Raw genomic sequence first — 20,193 nt, 5'->3', positions numbered from 1 at the left:
GGAGCCCTTCATCGAGTGTGGGATCATCTCCTGTGCTAGAGTTTGACTTGTGTGAAAGGCCAGCATCACACTGCTGCAGCTGCTAGAGGCTGGCAGCACTGCTGGACAGCTGCTCCAGCTGCCTGCCTCCCAGCCAGGTCAGACACTGAGCAGGCTGACAGGGAGCAGAGGAGCTCTGGGCAGGCAGTGGGAGACCTGGGAATGGTTTGGAAGGGGCCTTTAAAAGACCATCCAGTCCAGCTCTAGCCACTGCAAGCAGAAGCAGTTCTCAGGGGCTCTCTGCAGAGCATGGACAGGCAGCTGCTGAAGCCACCAACCACAGGCATGCAGAGGGGGTGTGGAGCTTGGAACAGTGTAGGGAAGAGTGGCTCTGCTTCAGCCTTCACTGTGACAGCTACAGGAGCTGCCTTGCTTTCCCCAGCTCCTGGCTGCAGAGCTCCTCTATGTCCTCACTTTCAAAGGGGCCCACCCTGTGCACTCTGCAGCTTGGAGAAAGGTTTCTTAATCCCTATCCAGACTCTTCCCTAAACCCTTTTGCCCAGGACAGGAACACCAGGCAAGTCTCTCCTGCTGCAGTCACCTCCTGGCACCCCCAATGTCCTGGCCTTGGTGGCAGTTCCATTGTGCTGGGCATCTCTGCACTGGCAGACAAAGGTTCTGCTGCCAGCCTTCCACACCAAAGCCCTCACTGGGAAGGAGAAGTCCTAAAGGTAGAGTCACAGGGGCTGCCTTCAGCTGGACTGATTGGGTTTTGCCTTTTGGAGTGAAGCACTCCTCACTTCAGGTGTCCTGGGGGTTTCTCCTTGGCAAGCTGGGAGGTGTGGGAACACAGCCTGCTCCAGTGCCTGCACAGACACACTTCACAGCAGTGCCATTCCCCCTCTGTGATAACCACCCCCTAACCCAAAGGCAAAGCTGCCCTGCAGATGTGCACCACTCATGTTCCAGAGCTGCTGCTGGCTATGGCCTGGGGAGCCAGGCTCCTGTTTTAGCTCAGGCTGGAGCATTTCTGAGTAAACACAGCAGTGCAGCTTCACACCCCTGTTACAAGCAGGCCCAGGCAGTGCCATGGGCAGCACCTGAGCCTGGGGCTGCAAACACAGCTGTAATGCTAGGGGTGGGACACAGGAAAAGATCCAACTCCTTGGCTTCCCCCAGACCATGCCACAGCATTTCTGAAGTGCTTCTTTCCTAGAGCAGAGCTGCACCTCACTGTACCTGTCACAGAGGTTGGGAGGGTGTTGGACTTCTTCAGCTGTTCCCTTCTTTCTAGCCTGGTCACAGCAGTCTCTGTTTTCTTCTCCCCTTCTTGGGTTGTAGATTTCTGCAGCGTGCTTGGTTTGCTGCTGCTGCTGCTGCTGCTTTTATTGTCTGACTGATTGCTGGCAGCAGCCTAGAACAGAGGAGGAACACAGTCACATCATGGCCACAAATCAGAGATGTCACACCTGAGGTTCCCATTCATCACCTGTCCTTTGGCAAAGGAGCAAAACACTCTGACACCTCTAAACCAAAGTTATTAGAGACTAAAAGAGCCAAACCAAAACACAACCCCAAAGCACAACGTGAAATCTCTCCTGGTGTCACTCCAGTCACAACAGCTTGAGCCAGCCCTGGCTGTTCAATACAGCACTGCAACCCCAAGTGCACCTCTGGGCAACTTCACCCAATACTCTGCCCTGGTGAGGCCTCATCTGGAATACTCTGTCCAGTTCTGGCCCCCTCAACTCAAGAAGGACCTCAGGGAACTGCTTGAGAGAGTCCAGCACAGAGGCACAGAGCTGCTGCAGGCAGTGGAACATCTCCCTGGGAGCACAGGCTGAGGGAGCTGGGGCTGGGAGCAGAGGAGCCTGAGGGCTGCCCTCAGTGCTGGGGATCAAGATGTGCAGGGCTGGAGCCAGGCTCTGCTCAGGGCTGGCCAAGCACAGCACAAGGGGCACTGGGGGCAAGCTGGAGCAGAGGAGCTGCCAGGGGAGCAGAAGGGAAACCTTTGTCCCTGTGAGGGTGGCAGAGCCTGGAGCAGGCTGCCCAGAGAGGTTGTGGAGTCTCCTGCTCTGGAGCCTTTCCAGCCCCACCTGGATGTGTTCTGGGAGCTCCTGCCCTGGGTGATGCTGCTCTGGCGGGGGTTGGACTGGGTGATCTCTGGAGGTCCCTTCCAACCCCTACCAGTCTGTGATGCTGTGTGGCTCTGTGCTAAGCTCTAAGTGAGCACTCCCCAAGACCTTGGGGAGAACCACACTGCACACAATTGCCTGCACAGTGGCCATGCTCATGCTTGCCATGAGCTACACCTGTGAGTAAGGCACTGGGAGTCCACACTCACACTGCTACTCATTCCTCAGCATTCTCTCCTGGAGCTCTCCCTTTGGCTCTAAACCTTCAGGCTGCTTTGTGCTCCCTGGCACTTCAGCTTCTCCGGAGCCTTACAAACCTAGCAGTGAATAAATGCATAATCCCCTTTCACAAAACAAAAGCAGCTGATAGTCACAGTGCTGGCAGCTGCCTGAGGGGCAGGGCTCCCAAGGGTATTTACAATTTCCTTAGCCAGCCTCTCTGCTTGCTTTGCCTCCCTGGCTTGTCTCCTCTCCTCCCTCGTAGCCTGCTGCTCCCGAAAGCCCTTCTGCTTCTGCAGCGCCAGCGTGATCCAGAGCGGCTGGGAGGTCTCCACTTTCTCCATCAACTTGGAGCCATCTAAGGAGTGCCTGCTCTGCAGGACAGGCTTCTCTGCAAGGAAACATGACAACAGCCAGTTGAGTAATGCACATCCCTCGCCTCCAGCAAACCTGCCCAGCTGCTCTGCTCCGCAGCTGAGCCCGTTGGATGCTGCGCCGTACAGACCTCTGCTGGGCTGCACAGCAGGTCCTGAAACAGCTTTCATGGCTGCAGAGTGAGACCCAGCACAGAGAGCTGCCCAAAGGGGCCTGCTTGGGTGAAAGCCCACCCCAGACACGGAGCACTTACAGCCCCATTTAACACAGGCACTTGCCCTGTCTGAGGCAAAGTGGGAGTGCCACAGGTGCATTGGTTCCTTACAACTGATGGAAGGGATCCAGCCACTAGGCACTGCAGCTCCCTGGGCTTCCACCTGGAGCCCAGGGAAGAGGAGTGGCTGAACTCTGGCCAAAAGGGGCCGAAAAGAGGAGCCAAGGGAAGAGGAGTGTCTGAACTCTGGCCAAAAGGGGCTGAAAAGAGGAGCCAAGGGAAGAGGAGTGACTGAACTCTGGCCAAAAGGGGCTGAAAAGAGGAGCCAAGGGAAGAGGAGTGTCTGAACTCTGGCCAAAAGGGGCTGAAAAGAGGAGCCAAGGGAAGAGGAGTGACTGAACTCTGGCCAAAAGGGGCTGCAAAGAGGAGTCAAGGGAAGAGGAGTGTCTGAACTCTGGCCAAAAGGGGCTGCAAAGAGTACCCCTGGGGATGCAGCCCCTCTTCAAAGACTGGGGGTTTAAAACTCTCCCTTGAGCATTTGGCTTTCTGCACCCTGCAGGACACTGGGGCTGGCACCCAGCGCAGAGCTGGGAGCGGCAGGGAGCAGCACTGGGCTGGCAAAGCTGCTCCTGCTGAGCTCAGTGAGCACAGAGCCCACAGCTGGCCTGGGCTCTGCTCTGTGCCTTCACCTAGTGAAAGGGAGAGTGCATGACATGGTAAAAGCCAGGCAGCAGCTGCAGTGAGCTGTGGTGTTGGAAGTGTCTTGGTGCCTGCCAAAGCCAAGGCTGGACCAAACTCAGGCCAAGGACTGGACTCTGGCCTTGCTCCTCCTAGGGTCCTTGTGCTGAAAGGGTGATTTTGCCTCTTGCACCAAATGCTCTGTCAGGACACAAAGGCTTTCAGCCCTCCTCTGAGGAGCCACCGTGGCAGCTGTGAGTGTTTCTGTGGCTGAAGAGTGCCTCTGAAATGCAGACTCCTGCACCCAGCTGTGCTCAGGGACAGAAACTGCCCAGGGCAGGCACTAGAAAGAGGGCCTAGAGCTCAGGAAGCTTTTTAAAGCTAGGATAATATTCCCCCAAAAAAATATCAACAACATAATGCTCAAAATGGCTCTGATGCCATCATGAGCCATGGCACAGAGTCCACCCTCTGGCCAGCTCAGTATCATCCTGAAAGGAGGCTGTGGAGAGGCTGCTGCTGGTCTCTTCTCACAGGTAATTAGTGACAGCACAGGAGGCAATGGCCTCAGGCTGGGACTGGGGAGGGTTAGACTGGACAGTAGGAAACATTTTTCCCAGCAGGAGTGGTCAGGGATTGGAATGTGCTGCCCAGGGAGGTGGTGGAGTCCCAAAGCCTGGAGGTGTTCAAAGGTAGGTTGGATGTGGTGCTTGGGGCTCTGGTTTAGGGGTGAGCCTTGCAGAGCAGGGCTCATGGTTGGACTTGGTGATCCTGAGGAGCTTTTCCAACCTGAGTGTTTCTGTGATCTCTGCCAAGGATCACACACAGACCTCAGTGATCACAGAATCAGTCAGGGTGGGAAGGGACCACAAGGATCAGCTAGTGCCAACCCCCCTGCCATGGGCAGGGACACCCCACACTAGATCAGCCTGGCCAGAGCCTCAGCCAGCCTGGGCTTAAACACCTCCAGGGACAGGACCCCAACCACCTCCCTGCACAATCCATTCCAGGGCTTCACCACTCTCATGGGGAAGAACTTCCTCCTCACATCCAGCTCCCTCCCTGGAGACCACTTCCTGCTCTTCTTGGCTCAGACAAGAGCCAAGGGACCTGTGGCAGGCTCCTACCTTTCTTGGGTGGCTCAGGCTTTTTGTCATTTTTCTCCCTCCAGGGAATACTCAAAGATGGGAAAAATGACTTCTTTTCTCGGACTTCTTCCTCTTCATTCTTGCCCTCGTTGGCTGGTGTGGGGGGCCCTGGGTGGGCTCTGTCTTCTTTCCTCCAGCCGCTCTCCGCTTCAGCCCTGGCCAGCCTGGGCCCCGGCGCGTCAGCTGGGCTCGGCCTGTTCAGCTTAGCGAGGGGAGATGCCGGCGGGGTCTGGCTGCCGGGCTTGGGGGCTAAGGCAGGTTTCTGCGGGGCCAGTGACTTGCTGGCTGGTTTCTCCTGGAGGGGCACAGCGCTCTGGGCAGTGGCTGGGCTGGGGGGCGGTGGCTGTGAAGCCTCCACCGCTGCCACCGAGGAGTCTTTGGGATCAGCGGGGACGCTCCCTCTGCCCGTGCCGGGGGACGTGTTCTCTTCTGCAGCAAAAACAGAGGCTTCTCTCTCCCCTTCCGTGGTGACCAGCGGGTCAGGCACACCATCGAAGCTGTCTCCTGCGCTGTACCTTTTCTTCTTCCTTTGCTCTGCCTGCTGATCGTAGTGGAAGCGTAAGGAGTAGTTCGTCCTCCGTAACTTGATGCCGAAAGGAGAAACGTTTTCCTCTCCGTTTGCTGCCGCTGCTTTCTCTGCTCTTTTGGTGCTGCTGCTGCTCTGCTGACTTTCCACGGCGCTGGGGAGCTCGCCCTGAGACAATTCTTTACCCGGAGAAGGAGGAGGAAAACTTGGAACAAGGAAAGATGGAAGATCTTTTGCAAATTTACAGCCTTCTGTGCTGTCTGCCGTGTCCCCGGGGGCTTCCACCTTCTCCTTAGCCTTCCCAGCTACGTTCTCCTTGCCAGCGGGAGCCACCTCCTCCTTGGGGCCGGCGGAGGAGCCGGGGACCCTTGCCCCAGCCCCTGCCGCGCCGCCCTTCGCCCCGCCGACGCTCTCGGCGCCCGGGCTGGCTCTGGAAGCTTCCGAGAACTTCTGCCAGGCCGGCGTGATGGAGAACTTGGCGTTGGCAGAGAGGGTTTTGCGCAGGCTGCCGTGGGGAGCTGCCCGTCCCCGCGGGCTCCAGTCGTCGCTGTGCCTGCAGCCGCCGCCCCGCTCCCTCTCGCCGTACCTGCTGCTCTCTGCGTTCTTCAGGATCCTGGAGCGGATGGACGCCCACTCGGCCAGCACCGCCTGGCTCTCCGCCGCCTCCTGCCCGTACCTCGCCTTGCTGCCGCTGCCGGCCTTGGGGTCCTGGGGCTTTCTCCGGCCCTTCTCCGGCGAAGGGATCTCCACGTTCCTCCTCTCCTCCGTCAAGCCCAGCAGGGACTTGCAGGCCGAGTCCTTGATCTGGTGCAGGTTGACGGCGGTGCCGCAGAGCTGCGCCCCGGTCACCAGGATGGCCGTGTGGGGCACGCAGCCCGCCGCCGGCAGCCGGGGGGGGCCCTGGCCGGCAGCCTGCAGCCGGCACTCCTTGCTGGGCGCAGAAGGGAGGCCTGCGCCTTTGACGGGCATCACCGGGCTCAGGTTGACCTTCTGAAAGATGATCTGTTTGTCTCCTGAGGACACCTGGAACGTGAAGGGTCTGGACGCCGTTTGTCTCTCGTCTACCTCCTGCCACCGAAGTTCTTCTCCTATTCGCTTTTGCTCCTGAGCCTCCTCTTCTTTCTTCAGCTTCTGGGCTAGGACTTCTTCTGCGGTTTTCTCTCTTTCTGCTTTGACCTTCTGGGATCTTGCTGCTTCTTGGAGCTTCTCCTCTGCTGGATGCCTGTCAGCCCCTCCAGAATGCAGCTGATCCTTGTCCTGTGGCTCTTCTGAGGATTTTTCTTGCTGGTGTTGCTGAGGATTTTGTCCTTCTGTGTTCAGCTTCTGCTCCTCCAGCTTGTTCCCCTCTCGCTTGTTTTGTTGCTGCTGTGGCACCGGCTCCTCTTGCAGCACACTCTCTGCACTTTCCAAGTGCATCTGCTTTGTGAGTTTGTGCTTTTTATGCTCTTCCCATTTCTTTCTCCTGTCCACTCCTTGCTGGGGTTGTTCCCTCTCTGTCTTCTCCTCCTTCCAGTGCTGCCTTTGTCCCTCCTCTTTCTTCTGTTGTTTGAGGCTCTCAGCTTCTTTCTCGTGCTTCAGTTTTATTTCAGCTCCTTGAAGCTCTTTCTCTTCTAGCTCTCGTCTCTCTTTTCCTTCTTCATTCTGTTCCTTGAGTTCTTTGTGTTCCTTGTGCCACTTTCCTTCTCCTTCCTCCTGACACTGCTTTTCAGCCTCACGTTGCCTTTGTTCTTCCAGCTCTAGCCTCTCCTGCTCCTCCAGCTCTTGTCTCTGTTTCTCCTTTAGCTCCTTGCCCCTCTGCTCTTCCCTTTCCTGGAGCTTCTGCTCCTCCAGCTCTTGCCTCTTGTGCTCCTGTTCCTGGAGCTTCTGCTCCTCCAGCTCTTGCCTCTTGTGCTCCTGTTCCTGGAGCTTCTGCTCCTCCAGCTCTTGCCTCTTGTGCTCCTGTTCCTGGAGCTTCTGCTCCTCCAGCTCTTGCCTCTTCTGCTCCTCCTGTTCCTGGAGCTTCTGCTCCTCCAGCTCTTGTCTCTTCTGCTCCTCCAGCTCTTGCCTCTTCTGCTCCTTCTGTTCCTGGAGCGTCTGCTCCTCCAGCTCTTGGAGCTTCTGCTCCTCCAGCTCTTGCCTCTGTTCCTCCTGTTCCTGGTGTTTCTGTTTCTCCAGCTTTCGTCTCTTTTGCTCCTCCTTGCCCTGGTGTTTCTGCTTCTGCAGCTCTCTTCTCTGTTGTTCCTCCTGTTCCTGGTGTTTCTGCTCCTCCAGCTCTTGTCTCTTTTGCTCCTCTTGTTCCTGACACTTCTGCTCCTCCAGCTCTTGTCTCTGCTTCTCCAGTTCTTGCCCCTCTTCATCTTCCAGCAGCCTTCTCTCCTTGTGGGATGCTTGGTCTCCTATGTTCAGAGGTGCCTCTCCATCAAGGACACGCTGCCTCTCTTCCCCACAGCGCCTTCTCTCCTGCTGCTTGTGCATCTGCTCAAGTTCTTGGCACCTTTGTTCTTCCATCTCCCTTTGTTCCTCCATTTCTACGATCTGCCGTATCCTCTCAGCCTCCAGGACGCCCCAGTGATCCTCAGCTCCTCTCTCCTCTGCCAGCTGCAGCTGCTTCTGCTCGCTTCTGCTCTGGATTAGCTTGTCTGCTATGATGTGGCCATTGTAGCCTGGGTATCTGTCTCCATACAGCTCTGCTTCTAGGTCCTCTGGCTCAAACTCTGTGATGGTCAAACTTTGGGAGCCCTGCAATGGGAAACGAGTTTGGAGTTGCTGAGTGCTGCCTGCTGGCTTGGCAGTCCCTGCACTGAACAAACCACCAGAGGCAGATGCAAAACAGACAATGACCTAGGCCCAGAGCCAAGACCCCCACCCCAGTTTGTGGATCACCTCACCACAGACCTTGCAGCCTTCAGAAGAGAGAAGCCATCTCAGCAGAGGCAGGAGTGCCATCCTGAATGTCCAGCCACCCTTTGGTGTGCGTGAGCTAACCCTGCCACTCCGAGCCCACTGGGAGCAGCAGCTTTGCAGGCCTCTTCTGCTACTCAGAACTCCATCCTTTCAGCCTGGAATAATGAGCCCCTGCTCAGGGGCATTGTTTTGCCAGCTCCTCCCCAGCAGATCTAGCTGTGGCTTGCAGAGACAGAAGCTGCTGCCTGCAGAGGAGAGCTCTGCAGTGCTAGCCAGCAGAGACTCTGCTCAGGGAAGTACACTTTGGTTGCTTTTCACAAACCCAGGGCCAGGATATCTTCCTCATTAGCTGTGCAGGGACTCCAGTTCTGCTGCAGGAAGCATGAAGCTAGAGCTCCCCAGCAGTACTCAGGCATGTGCTCAGTGCTGACTGGTCCTTGGTGCTTGCCCCACAGCCTTGGCATGTGGCTGCAGTAGCTGCAATGAACTGAATCCAGCCAATGAGCCCAGTGGCAGCTTAAGCCTTGCCCCTGAGGCTGAGCTGCACCTGAAGTGCTTTCCAGCACTTTTCCTTGAGGAGAACTGCTCAGCCCATGCCCTGTCTGGCTACCATTTGTGGAGCTACCATTTGCCTCCAGTTGAAGTTGGTGTAGAGGCAAGAGGTTTACACTGAACTTCTTCACTGCAAGAGTGATGAATGCAAGCACAGGGGTGCAGAAGGAAGCACAGTGGCCTCTCCTGCACCCTGCATCAGCTGAACAGTCTTGTCCCACTGGCAAGCACTAGGAGGGTATCAGGATAAAGCCCCAAAGCAGCCAGGCAGGAAGTGTACAGAGCTAGGATCTGCTCACTCTCCCTGCAGCTGGAGCCAGAGCTGTGCCACTGAGCCTTACCCCTTCTTGTAAGGCAATGCTCTTGCCACTGCCAGGCCAGTTCTAGAGAATCTGATTTTTCCCTCCACCCCCACCCAAATTTTGCACTGATTGTCTCTACCAGAGCAGCATTAAAGGTGGCAGATCCCCTTCAGACCTTCATGACTCACACTTTGGCTTTCTGACCCTTGTGGCCCACATTTCTTCACCAGAAACCCCAGACTCAGCAAGCTCCCCCAGTGCAAATCTCTGGGGAGAGCACTTCAGGTGCAAGCAGTGCTTGTCTCCACTGCCTGGATTCAGGCTTCTTTGCCTCTTCTCTCCAGCTAGGGTTTCCTCTTTAGGTCTCTCTCTTGGTTTCAAGACAAAATCAAAGCAGCAGGCATTGTGTTTTGCCTTGAAGACCCCAGGGTGGCTGAAGAAGCTTTCAACAGCTACCTCTAGCCGTGTTAAGCACACCTGAAGGCATTGCCCCGTCTACAGCAGCTCCTGGCACACAGTGTCACAGTTCTATTGTACCCAGCTTCAGCAGTGCCCTCCCTCCTCCCACACTGTGCCCACTGGTTCAATACCTTGGTTAATCTCTTGTGCTTTCTTGACACCCTCTGCTTCTTTGGCTTCACTGCCAGCTTGTGCTTGGCTGCACTGTTGTCTAGACGAGCAACAGCCTGGGGGACTGCATCCAGATTGATGGTTTCAATGGTGCCAGAGCAGGAGAACTGTCTTTTGGGGCGAGAGGATTTGATTGGAGGGCCCTGGTTGTGGGACAAACACAAGGAGCTGTGACTAAGCTGTTTCTCCCTTTAAACCAACCCCAAAGACAATAACAAACACACCCAGGGAGAAACCTTTGCAGCTCTGAATTCAAAGCAGTGATTAGCAGAAATTGCTTAGAATCCTTTCCTTCCATTGCACAAGTAATGAACTCTGGACAGGAAAAGCTGCAGGTGGAGACCCTCAGGGACCTGTCCTGGGCCCAGGGCTCTTCAGCATCTTTGTCATCATTGAGGCAGCCTCAGCATCTCTGCTGATGACACCAAGCTGTGTGGTGAGCTGGACTCACCTGGGGGCAGGGCTGGCATCCAGAAGGAGCCCAACAGGCTTGAGAAGTGGCCAGTGCCAACTGCAGGAGGTTCAACAAGTCACAGTGCAAGAGTGCAAGGTCCTGCAGCTGGGTTGGACCAGCCCCAGGCACAAATCCAGGCTGGGTGCAGAGTGGGTTGAGAGCAGCCCTGAAGAAAGAGGCTTGGGGGTGCTGGGTGCTGAGCAGCTCCCCAGGAGCCAGCAGTGCCTCCTGCAGCCCTCAGGCAGCTGAGTGCTGGCTGCAGCCAGAGCAGTGTGGGCAGCAGGGCAGGAGAGGGGATCCTGCCCCTGGGCTCTGCTCTGCTCTGACCTCACCTCCAATCCTGCCTCCAGCTCTGCTGTCCCCAGCAGGAGAAGGACACAGAGCTGCTGGAGGGAGCCCAGAGGAGGCCACAGAGAGGATCCAAGGGCTGGAGCAGCTCTGCTGTGAGCACAGGCTGAGGCAGCTGGGGCTGTGCAGCCTGGAGAGGAGAAGGCTCTGGGGGTACCTGGAGGTGTCCAAGCTAGCAGCAAAGAGCAGCAAAACTCAGGCTAGTGGAATTTGAGTGGTGCTTTTTCCTCTTGCCCTCCAAATATTTGGCTTCAGAAAGTGCAAACAGAAGCAAAGGGATTCAGTGAGCTCCCCCTCCACCTTTCATGGATAAACACAGTGTCTGTCCCCAGCCTCTCCTGTAAGTCACCAAGCTGTCACCCTGAGACGTGACTGGCACAATCCAGGGGGAAGGAGGGAAGGCAGGGGAGGGAGGGAAGGGAGAGGAGGGAGGGAAGGGAGGGAAGGGAGGGGAGGGAGGGAAGGCAGGGGAGGGAGGGAAGGCAGGGGAGGGAGGGAAGGCAGGGGAGGGAGGGAAGGCAGGGGAGGGAGGGAAGGCAGGGGAGGGAGGGAAGGCAGGGGAGGGAGGGAAGGCAGAGGACATCTTCTGCAAGGAAGGCAAATGAGCTGCCGTGGCTTGAGGGCAGCCCTGTAATCTTTGGAGGTTCAAGACATGCAAATGAGGGAAGCAGCTCTTGCCAGGCTGCTGGGAGAGCCTGCATGTGCCTCTGGAATGACAGGCAGGCACAACAAAGCAGCAGAAGTGCTGTGTGCTGAATAGATCAGATGCAGGAATGCTGCAAGACTGGCAGGGACTGAGCTCTGCTGCTGCCTGCAGCCAGCTCCTAGGCATTTCCCAAGCTTAGTTGTTGCCTGTTTCCTGGCCTCCCAGCTGCACAGTGCTCTTGGATGATCAGTGAAGCAATCCAGCCTGTACCAAGCAAAACCTGAGAGGCTTCTGAGAGCCACAGAGCCTCAGTGGAGCCAGCTGTGGAGGCTCTTTTACCTTTTCTTCCATTCCACGTCCTGCTGCAGGGAAGTTCAACGTTCTGACAAGCTCTGCAGGGTCAGGGAGCTAGAAAACAAGGAGATGAGCACAGCTGGGCATGAGAAGGTGCAGCATCTAACAGAGACAGTGCAGAGGGCTTGTTGGGAGTTTGAGGCTGTGCCTTGAGAATTTCCCACAGCTCCTGAGCAGAGAGTGGTAAAAGGTAACTGAGTCACCACTGGGTGTATTTGCTACATATCCCTGGCATTCCACTGCAGGTGGTAGTTGTGCTTGGCAGTAACTTCCTTTGCTTCCCCCTGGGCTGGGCTGGCAAATGCCATGTTGAAGGGGGGGGATGTGGAACTTTCAGCCCACCACAACTGGTGCAACCATGCATGTGCAGGGAGGAGCTCTGCCCTGTGAGGAGAAACCATTCCTGTCCCTAAATGCCAGGGGTTAGCTTTAGCTGCTCCTTGAATCCCTGCTGCCTGTTCAGGAGCAGCTCTTTGTGCAAGGCACTGCAGAAGGCAGAGCACTTGGCACTTCCTCAGGAGGTTTCAAATCAAGAGGAAGAGCACAGCTCTGCAGGGTTTCAGCCCCCCCTCAGTGACCTGATGTCCTCCTGGCCTCCACAGAAACCTGATCAGGCTTTACCTCTGCTGCAAGGAGTTTCACCTCCAGGTTCTTGGTGGCTCCTCTTCTGCTGAAGCAGTCAAAGCTCCCACCCCTCCCCCAGCCCCCCCCTTGTCCCCCTTCTCCTGGGGGTGTGGATTTAGGGAGCATGCTCACAAGGTTTCTCCTCCTTGGCTTTGGGTCCTCTCCATGACAAGCATGGGTGTTCACCCCAAGAGCCAGCACTCGATGGAGTCAAGTTCCAGACCCCTCTCCTTTAGGAACGATTCTCCTTCCTGCCAGCTGAGGCTGTGCACAGCTTTCCATGCTGGGGAGTTCATATTGCAAGACATTTTCGGTCAGAAAAATGAAGACTTCTTTTCTGGCTGTGCTGTGAGTGGTGCCTGCACTGCTGGAAGCTCAGAGCAAGCATCCAACCTGGAAGTGATGTGGGACCCATCTCAGGAGCCAGGAACACACACTGCAGTCCAGCAAGCATCCCACCCACATAAAGCAGCCTGCTGGGCTCTGCTGCTCCTCACTGGGGACATCTGCTGTGCCCCAGTGACCCTGGCTGGCTGTCAGCACTGCCCTAGTGCCATGAACACACTGACTGAAGGTGCTTACTTTATTAGCACTGTCTGAGATCACTGTGTCCTGCTGAGTCTCCATCTCCATGGGGGCACTGAGCAGCACCTCCTCTTCCACGCTAGCGCTTGCCTCCTCCTCCATGGCCCTCACAGAAACTGTCATTTGTGGAGGCTGCCCAAACTTTATATTCTTGGCCAACTGTTGCTGCAAAACAAGGAAAGAGAAGAAAGAACCCTCCAGAACCAGCAATACATACTGTGAGGACAGCAAGAGCAAGCCAGGTGGGTGTGCAGCCCCTCTCCACCTGAAAGCAGAACAGGAACGTTCAGGGCAACCTCTGGCTCTAGAGGGGGAAGAAAAACCCAAACCAAACTCAGATCAACCTGAGGCTCACATTGCTGCAGCATGGTGAGCACCCAGCCCACAAAGTGACCCAGGGCAGGGACTTGCTGCATGATTTCTGATCCTGGGTGATGCACTTCAGCTCTTCTCAGCACTGCCAACTCCTGCAGGCCTGCTGGGGCTTTTGGCAGCATCTCTTCTCTTTGCTGTGTTTGTAAGAGCTGATTATGAAGCCTGAGTGTGGCAGAGAAACAGGGCTAGGAGCCAAGGGTGCACTGAGAAGCTGAAACTGCCCCAAAAGGGCAACTTCAGATGTTCAGTGTTGCAGCTGATGCCCCTTAGGCAGCCACCCTCTGCCTGTTGTCAGCAGAGAGCATCCTCAGCTACAGAGCATTTATCATCTTGTGTGCAGAAATGTGTTGATGTCTGACTGAACCTTCTGAGCATGTTCAAGCTGCTGCTGCTCTCCAGGGAGTCACAGACTCTGAGAAGGGCTCAGGCTGGGAGGGAGCTCAGAGCTCAGCTCCTCCAACCTCCACACCATGCCCAGGGACACCTCTCAGCTACACTCAGCTGCTCAGGGCCTCATCCAGCCTGGCCTTCAGCACCCCCAGGCAGGAGGCAGCCACAGCCTCCCTGGGCAGCCTGGGCCAGAGCCTCAGCAGCCTCCTGCTCAACAACTTCTTCCTCAGCTCCACTCTAACCCTGCTCTGCCTCAGCTTCAAACCATTCCCCCTGGGCCTGTCTGCAGACACCCTGAGGAGAAGTCCCTCTGCAGCCTTCCTGCAGGATCCCTTCAGGTGCTGGCAGGCAGCTCTGAGGTCCCCCCAGAGCCTTCTGCTCTGCAGGCTGCACAGCCCCAGCTCCCTCAGCCTGTGCTCACAGCAGAGCTGCTCCAGCCCTTGGAGCATCTCTGTGGCCTCCTCTGGGCTCTCTCCAGCAGCTCTGTGTCCTTCTCCTGCTGGGGACAGCAGAGCTGGAGGCAGGATTGAAGGTGAGGTCTGAGCAGAGCAGAGCCAAGGAGCAGAATCCTCTCTCCTGCCCTGCTGCCCACACTCCTGGATGCTCTTTGTGGCACCTGAGGACCTTTGCTGTCCATTGCTAGTTGTGGACTTGTCCTTTAGGTATTTTATTGCCTTTCCCTTCAAAGGTTTATCACTATTTCAGCCATGAAAGTGCTGCCTGGCAGGCAGTCCTCCAGCCTGACTCTGCCTTTGGTTTGGTTTGAAAGTGTAACTAGTCTGAAGTGCTGCTCATGTGTTCTCCTGCTGGGAAAGGCTGAATAATTGTCCTCAATTTTCTCAGCCCTACTCATGATTTCATGCCTGTCATAGACTCTCTCTTATCATTTCCTTTCTAGGCTGAAAAACCAGTCCCCCTAATTGCTCTGTCAGTGAAGATGAGTCCACTTTACCCAGAAAGGAAAGCCTGCAGCATACCTGAAGCAGCAGAACACCCCACACCAACAGCTGGAACGTCAGAGAGAAAGAGGCAGCTGTGAAACCTCCAGTGAGAAGTTACACAGCTGGAGCTGGAGGCTTCAGGAAGGAGCCCAGGTGCAGAGTTAAGCTCTGGACCTCCTGAGAAGGAGGAAAACAAGAGGTGCTGCCATGGGTGTTTGGGAGGGAAGATGCAGGGAGGGAACTCTTCCCCTCTCCAGTGCTGGAGCAGTGTGTGCCTTGGGGTATTGTACTTCAGGAGAGTCTGAAGAGTCCAAAATAGAATCACAGAGCTGTCAGGGCTGGAAGGGACCTCAAGGCTCAGCCAGTCCCAACCCCCTGCCACGGGCAGGGACACCTCACACCACAGCAGGTTGCTCACAGCCACATCCAGCCTGGCCTTAGAGACTGCCTCCTGTGTTTGCCAAGTGTCAGCAGCCATTCAGAGCAGCCTGGTTTCTAGCCTGGAAAGCAGCATGCAGTGAACCTACCTGAGCCAGGGGGACAGAAGCTGAGGCAAAAAGGCTGCACAGAGGGAAAGGGAGCTGTGCTACTGTGCCTTCTGCTGCAGACTTCATCCCCAGGCAGCACACAGAAGGCTGCTCAGGTGCTCTGCCTGCTGGCAGCACCAGGCAGGAGGAAGGAACAATTTCCATCCTGAAGGCCAGGTCTGCCCCCAGTGCAGCATCTCTCACTCACTGGAGAAGGTGGAGCCTGGGTAGGCTTTGGGGGCAGAAGAAATCAGCTGTGTTTTACCAGGCAGCTACAGAGCAGCCAGACCTGCACAGCACCAAACCTTTACCAGGACTGACAGGACAAGTCAGCATCCTGAGCAATGAACTGAAACCTGCTCCTGAAGGACAGCTCCTCCAAGGACTGGGAAGGCACAGAGCTGGGAATCTTACAGATGTCCAAGGAGTAAAGCAAAAGAAACCCAAACCCCATGGGAGCACCAGTGAGAGTTCTGGGGAAAAAAGGAGAGGGGGTGAGGTAAAGCTCTTCAGAAGCAAAGACCTAAATATGTTGCTGTGAGTGTGAACTGGTTATGTGCTGTGTGCTCTGGAGAGGGAAACAAATCCACCTCTCCTGAAAGCCTTTGAGAGGACAGGGAGGAAAAGAAGGAGGAGAATGGCATGAGATAAGAGAACAACTCAGCCAGTTGGCAGAGGAGTCTGACTCTGTGCCATTCCTTGCCACCAACACCACTCCCCCCTCATTTTCCCCCTCAGTGCCACACCTGTGGGTCTCAGGGACACAGATCAGGATGTGCCCAACCCATGAGTTCACTTCAGATGAGCCCCACAAGATGCAGACACTTCTGCACCACTTCCATGCCTTCCAGGACCCAACCCCCAGCCGTCCTGCAGCTCATCCAAAGCATGGCTGTGGCTTTTGGCCAGTGAGTGACATGGCTGAGAACCTGCCCTAGGGATGCTGGAGACAAGCCCCAGGCCCCCTCACCCACACCCAGCACGTTCATTTCCCACCACACTGGCAGTGTCACTCCCTCTCACCCTTTCTTACCTGGAGAGTCTTGACTTTGCCTAGGACGTTCTCCTGTGACATTGCTTGGATGGCCTGCTCACTCTCTGCTCTCCCATCAGGTATGAAAATGCTGTCATGGGAAAAGGCTCGACTGCCCATAGAATAATGGGAGGACCTGGAAAACACAGTTCAAACAGGGGGTGAGCACAGCAGTTCAGGATGAGAGGGACCCTTCAGGTCAGTGCTGCCCTGCTCTGATCAGATCCTGCCTCCAGCTCTGGGGTCCCCAGCAGGAGAAGGACACAGAGCTGCTGGAGGGAGGCCACAGAGATGCTCCAAGGGCTGGAGCAGCTCTGCTGTGAGCACAGCCTGAGGGAGCTGGGGCTGTGCAGCCTGCAGAAGAGAAGGCTCTGGGGGGACCTCAGAGCTGCCTGCCAGGACCTTAAGGAAGGCTGCAGAGGGACTCCAGGAGTTTCTATCCATTGCCTCTTGTCCTATCACTCCAGCAGCTCTGTGTCCTGGGGGACACCAGCACTGGAGGCAGGATTGGAGGTGAGGTCTGAGCAGAGCAGAGCCCAGGGGCAGGATCCCCTCTCCTGCCCTGCTGCCCAGCTCCTCTGGCTGCAGCCCAGCACACAGCTGCCTGCTGGGCTGCATGAGCACAAATGCCACTTTAAAGCTTCCTCTAGGACCCTGGGTCACCTAAAAGAGCTTGGGAGCTCCTTGTGCCCTGGGATCACAGGAACATGACCACTGAAATCCAACTCACTTTGACAAGTGCCCACAAAGGGCAGGTTGGGGCCATGGCAAACACATCCAGCACCTCTCTCTCTGTTCCTCAGCAGCTGACATCACACATTCTTGTTTTCTAGAGCTGAGGCCAAGCACCTTCCCAGGCTTTTGCTCACTTTTGTTTTCTTACTGACCTGCTACCAAAACAAACATTCCCCAGGCTGTCAGAACACATCAAACACTCACAGGAGACAGCCCTGCAGTCAGTTCCCTTCTCTCTGCTCTGTCCCTCAGAATGTTTGCAGGTATCCAGTGCCTTCAGAACTGAGCCAATATTGTCAGCTACATGGCCAAAAGAAGAAGCTAAGGAAGTAAAGTGCTTTGCCTTATTGTCTGGGTAGGCTAAAATCCCTTGGTGGAAGCCACATCCACACCTGGCAGTAACCCAGTTTCTTTTACAGGCAGCTGATTTCCAGGCTGCCTGAACTTTCTGCAAGGTCTCCTCCTTGACTCAAAGCTCACAATCCCTTCACATCTTCCCAGCTGTGAGCTTGACAGATTCTATCACACAGGATCCTTTGCCACTGCTTTTTTCCCCCCCACTCTCCTCATGTTCTGCTTTTGGAAGGTCTGAATTTCTGCTAAGCCCCAGCAGAGTGTGAGTGATGGAGGTTCCTCCTCTGCTGCCTCCACTCCCAGCTCTGAAGCTCTCCTCAGCAGCCTCTCTGCAGTAACATCCTGACAATCCACACCTGCAGGCTGTGCTCCAGAGCCCTCTCCTCAATTAAAGGCATGTCGGCAGCAGGAGTGGCTTGCAGCAGATGTGTGGAGGAGGAGGACACAGAGCTGCTGGAATGAGGCCAGAGGAGGCCACAAAGCTGACCCAAGGGCTGGAGCAGCTCTGCTGTGAGCACAGGCTGAGGGAGCTGGGGCTGTGCAGCCTGCAGAGGAGAAGGCTCTGGGGGGACCTCAGAGCTGCCTGCCAGGAGCTGAAGGGATCCTGCAGGAAGGCTGCAGAGGGACTTCTCCTCAGGGTGTCTGCAGACAGGCCAAGGGGGAATGGTTTGGAGCTGAGGCAGAGCAGGGTTGGAGTGGAGCTGAGGAAGAAGTTCAGCAGGAGGCTGCTGAGCTCTGAGCTCCCTTCCAGCCTGAGCCATTGCATGGGTCTGTGATTCTGTGGTCTCTCAGGGATCTGGGCTACACCACAGCCATGTTTAGAGGTGCTACCAACTCCCTGCTGCTTCCAAGAGCACTTAGCACTTCTCCTTATCACTTCCAAAACAGTGGCATCAGTTTATGAGCACTTCTGTTGGTAAAACAGTGATGACACTTCAGAGGCTGTCTGTGCTGGAAATAATTCAATCTTCATCTGACTCACTGCCACAAACCTGACTGAATCCAATGAATTATGGATGTGCTACACCAAGATCCAAAGCACTTTTAGCACACCCCTGAAGACCTCCTCTCTGAAGATGTGTTGCAGCCCAGCCACCAGGTTCCAGCTGCAGTTCCAAAACACACATTTGCAAACTACTTTATCATACTTGAAGCAGAGAGCTTGCTCTCTGGGCTCCCATCAGCCACCCAGTGCTGGGCAGTGTAACCTGATTAGGAGGCAATTTTCCATCAGCTCCAGGTGTTCCAAGCCAGGACTGGGTGAGGTATCCCAATCTCCCTTTATTCTCCTCCTCCTATGTTCCCATCACCTCTTTTGTGCCTGCTTAGCATTCACAGTTCACAGGAGAGAATTCTTAGAGCTGTTCTAACTTAAAGACTAACCCCAAAAATCCCCCTAACAGCACAGCTCACAACCACACACAGCCCCCTGTGCTGGCTGGCCAAACACAGACACAAGCTTCCATGCAGCTGCATGGCCAGAGAGCTGCTGGCAGGAGCCTGGCAGCTGCAATCTGGGCTTCAACAGCATCTGCTGCCATGGGCCCCACCCTGAAGCACATCAGAGAACGTGTCCAGAGCAGGGCCAGGAGGATGAGCAGAGGCCTGGAGCTGCTCTGCCATGAGGACAGACTGAGGGAGTTGGGGTTGTGCAGGCTGGAGAGGAGAAGGCTCCCAGGAGACCTAATTGTGGCCTTCCAGGATCTGAAAGGGGCTACAGAAAAGCTGGGGAGGGACTTTTGAGGGTGTCAGGGAGTGATAGGACTGGGGGGGATGGAGCAAAGCTAGAAGTGGGGAGATTGAGATTGGATGTTAGGAAGAAGTTGTTCCCCATGAGGGTGGTGAGAGCCTGGCACAGGTTGCCCAGGGAGGTGGTGGCAGCCTCACCCCTGGAGGTGTTTGCAGCCAGGCTGGATGTGGCTGTGAGCAACCTGCTGTAGTGTGAGGTGTCCCTGCCCATGGCAGGGGGTTGGGACTGGCTGAGCCTTGAGGTCCCTTCCAGCCCTGACAGCTCTGTGAGTCTATGATGTGCAGGAATCAAAGTGCACAGGAGAAGAGGCTAAGTTTACTTCAGTCCTGGTGGCTGTTACCTTTCAGACCCCACTTTTCCCCAGAGCTCTTTCTCCTCTCCAAGATGAATGTGGGGTCCTCAGAGAGGGGCAGCTTTGGCAGCAGGGCACACTGAGGGCTCAGCTCTTGCATAACCTCTAGCAGTGCATTGCTGTCCCACAGAAAGCCTGCACCACCAATTGCCTCTTCAGTGTGTCATAAATGTTCCTCCCACTCTGACATTAAAGAGTCAGAAATAGAAAGTGGAGAAGAAAGGCCCAGTATGAGTTGTTCTGTTCTTCCCTGCTTGTAGAGATTGACTCCACAAACCCCCAGTCTCATGACTTTCCCTCTCTTAGATTTCCATTGGAAACCAGTTCTGGAATCACTGGGGATGAGAGCCAGCCTCTTGACATCAAGCAAACTTTTAACACTAAACAAGGCAGAAGGCATGCAAAGCAGCCAGGGGCTGGGGGCAGCCGGGTGTTGACCCTGCATGTTATCCCTACAAAGACATCTGAGAGTCACCTCCAGGGAGAGTGCCCCAGGGTGATGCCAAGTGCAGTGAGAGGTTGCCATTACTTAGTGTTTTGTTCTAGGAGCAGAGTCTGATTGCAGCTCTTTGCATCTCACATGAACGTCCCTGGGGCAGCCAGAGATGAAAAACACAAACTGCATTTTGTAGTCCTTCCAGAGCTGCATTCACACTGGCACAGAGGAGCAGGCACTGGCAAGCCTGAGCTGCACTTTTAGTGTCCCCTCTTTCATCTCTCTCGCTGGGATGTGAGGTTTGCTTCTGGCTGGAGCCTGGCTGGGGAGCACTGGTCCGTGCCACAACCCAGCTCTGAGTTCCAGCTGTGCTCAGGCAGCGCTGCCTGAGCCTGTGACCGTGGTGCCTGCAAGCGGAGCAGGCAAAAGGAGAGTCTTTTAGCAAGGCAGTTGAAGGGTTCTCTTGCATCAAGTAAGGTTAGAGATCATTCCTCTGCTTAGGCTGAGGATGTATCTGCATCACCTTCGGGAACTGCCTAACCTGAGGCACTAACTCGGCACAGCCCCGTGGTTCTGACCCAGCAGAGCCCCCCTGGTGCCTGTGAGCTGTTTTGCAGCCTCTGTGCTGGCAGCCCTGCTCATTTCCAA

The 20,193-nt window shown here is 55.7% G+C and overlaps 1 protein-coding gene across 3 annotated transcripts in view; it reads right to left on the bottom strand.

The window, feature by feature from the left end:
* The window catches only part of CRACD (capping protein inhibiting regulator of actin dynamics), a 111,388-nt gene that overhangs the window by 4,101 nt on the left and 87,094 nt on the right, over window positions 1–20,193 (bottom strand). For all 3 annotated transcript variants that reach the window (XM_068137730.1, XM_068137729.1, XM_068137728.1), the window contains exons 5-11: window positions 15,919–16,054; window positions 12,650–12,817; window positions 11,429–11,497; window positions 9,602–9,784; window positions 4,728–7,992; window positions 2,534–2,724; window positions 1,219–1,393 (exon numbers count right to left, since the gene is read on the bottom strand). In XM_068137730.1, coding sequence (XP_067993831.1) covers window positions 1,219–1,393; window positions 2,534–2,724; window positions 4,728–7,992; window positions 9,602–9,784; window positions 11,429–11,497; window positions 12,650–12,817; window positions 15,919–16,054 — 4,187 coding nt within the window. The remainder of the gene's footprint in view (window positions 1–1,218; window positions 1,394–2,533; window positions 2,725–4,727; window positions 7,993–9,601; window positions 9,785–11,428; window positions 11,498–12,649; window positions 12,818–15,918; window positions 16,055–20,193) is intronic.

The sequence above is a fragment of the Melanerpes formicivorus genome, unplaced genomic scaffold (assembly GCF_026170545.1).
Source record: "Melanerpes formicivorus ecotype bairdi unplaced genomic scaffold, bMelFor1.0.p_v2 SCAF_4, whole genome shotgun sequence".
Classification (NCBI taxonomy): domain Eukaryota; kingdom Metazoa; phylum Chordata; class Aves; order Piciformes; family Picidae; genus Melanerpes; species Melanerpes formicivorus.
Note: the sequence above shows the minus strand (reverse complement) of the source record. Positions and strands in the feature narration are given on the sequence as shown.